Source organism: Lactuca virosa, chromosome 7, assembly GCF_052849685.1.
Source record: "Lactuca virosa cultivar CGN04683 chromosome 7, Lactuca_virosa_CGN04683_v6, whole genome shotgun sequence".
NCBI classification, from domain to species: Eukaryota; Viridiplantae; Streptophyta; class Magnoliopsida; order Asterales; family Asteraceae; genus Lactuca; species Lactuca virosa.
In genome coordinates this window covers 230,845,609-230,849,339 of record NC_136432.1, presented here as the reverse complement: position 1 = coordinate 230,849,339, position 3,731 = coordinate 230,845,609, and the positions used below count along the sequence as shown (strand labels likewise).

Here is a 3,731-nt window from a genome sequence, read left to right as displayed (position 1 = left end):
CTTCCTTGATACGCGTATGGGTCCTGTGCTTTCAGTAGTACAGGCCCATACTACCTTCCACACCTACCCATATTTGTCTCAAGTATCACCACAACGCCCTAAGCACAAACATACATAGCAAGCACTCCATCCTCACCCCTAGAGGAATACTGAATATCCCATAACAAGAAACCCTAAGCTAGCAGCATCATATAATCAGGCAATTCTATCATGCAATTCCTGAAGATCCCTAGCCTTAGTACTACCATGTTGTTCTAACATATCACATAATCAAATAACTTGCATGGTATTTTGGGGTCTACTTACTGGCTCCGGCTGATCGTACACCATGCATCCTCCTTTATTTATTTTGAAAACCATTTTAGAACTTATTTTGAAAATAGTTTAAACATCAGAGTATCCCCAGAAAAATATCACATAAATCATAAAACATGAGGAGCGGTACGATCACGTCTTCGCCTTGCCACGATCTCCTGAAGTACCTGAAACAATACACTGAAACTGTAATTAGTGAGTTACCCCCAAAGTACCAACCACACATAAACATACTCATAGCATATCACAATACATAACAGCCATGCACATCGGGTCTACTATGTGACTGGTCCGCCCGCACCGGGCCTTCAGTCCACCTGGTCCACCCTCCGAGTCTAGCCATGTACATCGAGTCTATAGTGTGATTGGTCCGCCCGCACCGGGCCTTCAATCCACCTGGTCCACTCTCTAAGTCTACAGTATGACTGGTCCGCCCACACCGGGCCTTCAGTCGGCCTGGTCCACTCTCCGAGCCTCGGCACGTCCGGTCCGCCCTCTTGGGGCATTCAGCCTATCCGGACCGCTCGCTGGACCTTCGGAATACCCGGTCCGCCCTGGGTATGGTGGCTCTAGGCTCCATGAACATAGTTGGTTCATTGACAAGTTGTTATGTTGCAACAGGTGTGTGGAGTAAATTAAGTTTCCATTTATCACGATATGGTAGTGTTGTTGGAGAAAGCCACATGAAGATAGGAGGAAAAAAGGAGAATTCTTTATACAGAAAGAAAGATAAACATTTTTATTAATCAATCACACAAAGATTACATACCTAGATATATGTATAGTACATGACACAGTTACATCTGAACCAACACAATGGTTGGTGACCAATCACGATGGTTGATGATTAACCACCAAAAAATAACGGTTCTAACACTAACTTTATTTCTAAGGCTATTAGGTGTGGACAACATGTTAAGACATGTTATCATACCTAAAATTTGTCAGGTCACATGTCATGTTATCCTTAACACCATTTGACTTATGTAGGAAATGGTGTTCAAATGTTATAACATGTTAGAGAGAGAGAGAGAGAGAGAAAGAGAGAGGGGGAGAGGCTTTTGATTGGTTAATGCTCACGTTACTTCCTATGGCCATGATAACATTTCTTAACAAAACATCAAAAGCCATGAGAGAGGGGGCGGTGTGTTGCTCGTTATGGCGGCGTCATTAGACTTCCAACTCGGATTAACGTCTCTTGGCGTTGCCCGTACCTACCAGTCTAACTGTAACTGCCTTCTTAACAACATTAATTATTTCTTAAAATTCCTAAACTAACCCTAAGTCTAGATTACATTTCAACAAGTGTTTGGTAGAATTAATGATTGATTCCATTCCTACGGTTTTTTCCTTGTAGGGTCGTTTTCTCGATCAGCAGTGAATTACATGGCGGGATGCAACACCGCAGTGTCCAACATCGTGATGTCTATCATCGTATTATTGACTCTTTATGTCATCACCCCATTATTCAAATACACTCCAAATGCAATCCTAGCCTCCATCATTATATCAGCAGTTGTAGGTCTCATTGACCTTGATGCAGCAATCCTACTATGGAAGATTGATAAATTTGACTTTGTAGCTTGTATGGGTGCCTTTTTCGGTGTTATTTTCGCTTCTGTTGAAATTGGCCTCCTCATTGCGGTAAAAAAGCATCTTACTTCGAAAGTCTTTCATTCATGAAGATTTTCTGGTAATATTAAGATTAGTTGTTTTTGTAATTGTTTTTATAGGTTGCTATATCGTTTGGAAAAATTTTGTTACAAGTGACGAGACCCCGTACAGCGGTGCTTGGTAAGATCCCACGGACTAGCGTGTACCGTAACGTAGAGCAGTATCTCGGTGCCACTAGAGTTCCCGGTGTTCTAATAATCAGAGTTGATTCTGCCATTTACTTCTCTAATTCCAACTACATCAAGGAGAGGTAATGAACAATAAAAAAATTTATTCCATTCAAAAATATGAGGTTAGGTTTAGGGTTTGCAAAAGATATAATTAAGTACCCTAATGATGATCAATAATCGAAAATAGCTGTAGAAAATTACTTTTCATGTTGGGTGTAAACATTCTCATATATACTTGTTATTGTAGGATTTTGAGGTGGCTAAGGGACGAGGAAGAATCGTTTAAAGATCAACCCAAAGTTCAATATTTGATAGTTGATATGTCACGTAAGGGACATTATTGTAAATTTTCCTTGTCATAATATGAAACATTTGATCAAAAGTTGACATAGGTTTCTTCGTATTGCAGCGGTTACTGATATTGATACGAGTGGCATTCATGCATTGGAAGAATTGCATGGTGGTCTACGAAAGAAAGATGTTCAGGTAACTATATAATCAATCTGTTGTAATGTTGATTATTTAATTGCGGTTATAATTAACATGATATGGCTGAGTTGTTTTTCTTTTTAATTAAGTCATATCTGGATAAATAATATTTGAGATATATTTAAGGAAAAAAAGATAGAAAGATAGCTAAAGACAAATTCACAAATATTTAAGATTTAATGGGACGGGGCACTTGTATATATTATTTATTATTTATTATTATTATTAATTTTAATATATATTGAGATGATTTTGTTTAGTTGTTCTTCATTCTGTCATTCTCTATTTAATTAGTTGTTCTCTTGTGCATAAAGTTAAAAAAAGAAATCTAACATGATTTTGTTTGCGAACACAGCTTATTTTAACAAATCCGGGACAAACCGTACTCGACAAGCTACACGCGGCTAATTTCGTAGATTTGATCGGGGAAGACAAGATCTTCCTAAGTGTTGCCGACGCTGTTCTAACATTTGCCCCAAAGATGGAGCAAGCATAAAATATCACTTTATTTTTATTTTATCCCGCGGGTTATATATATAATGGTGTGTTTATATTCTTTTTAAGGTTTTAAAATTTTGTGGAAAGGAGGCAAGATATATAAAGGAATTGAGAGGATGCATGAAGGTTGTACATGACAAGCCAACCAAATGACAACTATTTCTTCCCCGATGTGTGTGTGCATCTGTTGTTATATACCATGCGGCCAGAAATATCAAAAGCTTATTTATTGAATTTTTTCAGTATTGTAATTTATAAAGACTCGTATGTTTTTTGTGTGCTCATAATTTGTTAATTGTTGTTGGTGGAAGTAATATTTTCTTAACTCTAATAATATAATTTGACACTATTTATTTTATATTATTTGTAATAACTTTTAACGGGGTGGTTTTATTTTATGAAATTCATTTTATAAGGCTATAAAGAGAGTAGGTGTATTGGCATCCTACTTGGCGGACGGCATGCCAAAGGAACACCGCCCCCTTCAGATGTCATGCTTAGAAAACTAGAAAATTTGGAAAGAAGGTGAATAACTCCATCACTAACACTATAATTTCTATCATCGGAAAATTATGTGTCAAAGTA

The 3,731-nt window shown here is 37.6% G+C and overlaps 1 protein-coding gene across 1 annotated transcript; it reads left to right on the top strand.

The window, feature by feature from the left end:
• The first annotated feature begins 882 nt into the window (after window positions 1-882).
• Window positions 883-3,504, top strand: LOC145125514 (high affinity sulfate transporter 2-like). Its single transcript, XM_079060966.1, has 6 exons — window positions 883-936; window positions 1,673-1,959; window positions 2,049-2,239; window positions 2,407-2,486; window positions 2,569-2,645; window positions 3,004-3,504. Exons 1-6 carry the CDS (start codon window positions 894-896, stop codon window positions 3,142-3,144), a joined length of 819 nt encoding a protein of 272 aa, XP_078917092.1. The 5' UTR covers window positions 883-893; the 3' UTR covers window positions 3,145-3,504.
• The last annotated feature ends 227 nt before the right edge of the window (window positions 3,505-3,731 follow it).

Coding starts and splice junctions, on each gene's coding strand:
- LOC145125514 (XM_079060966.1), top strand. CDS start 894: ATGAACATAGTTGGTTCATTGACAAGTTGTTATGTTGCAACAG. Junction 937..1,672: donor AAGTTGTTATGTTGCAACAG/GTGTGTGGAGTA, acceptor TTTTCCTTGTAG/GGTCGTTTTCTCGATCAGCA. Junction 2,487..2,568: donor TTTGATAGTTGATATGTCAC/GTAAGGGACATT, acceptor TTCGTATTGCAG/CGGTTACTGATATTGATACG.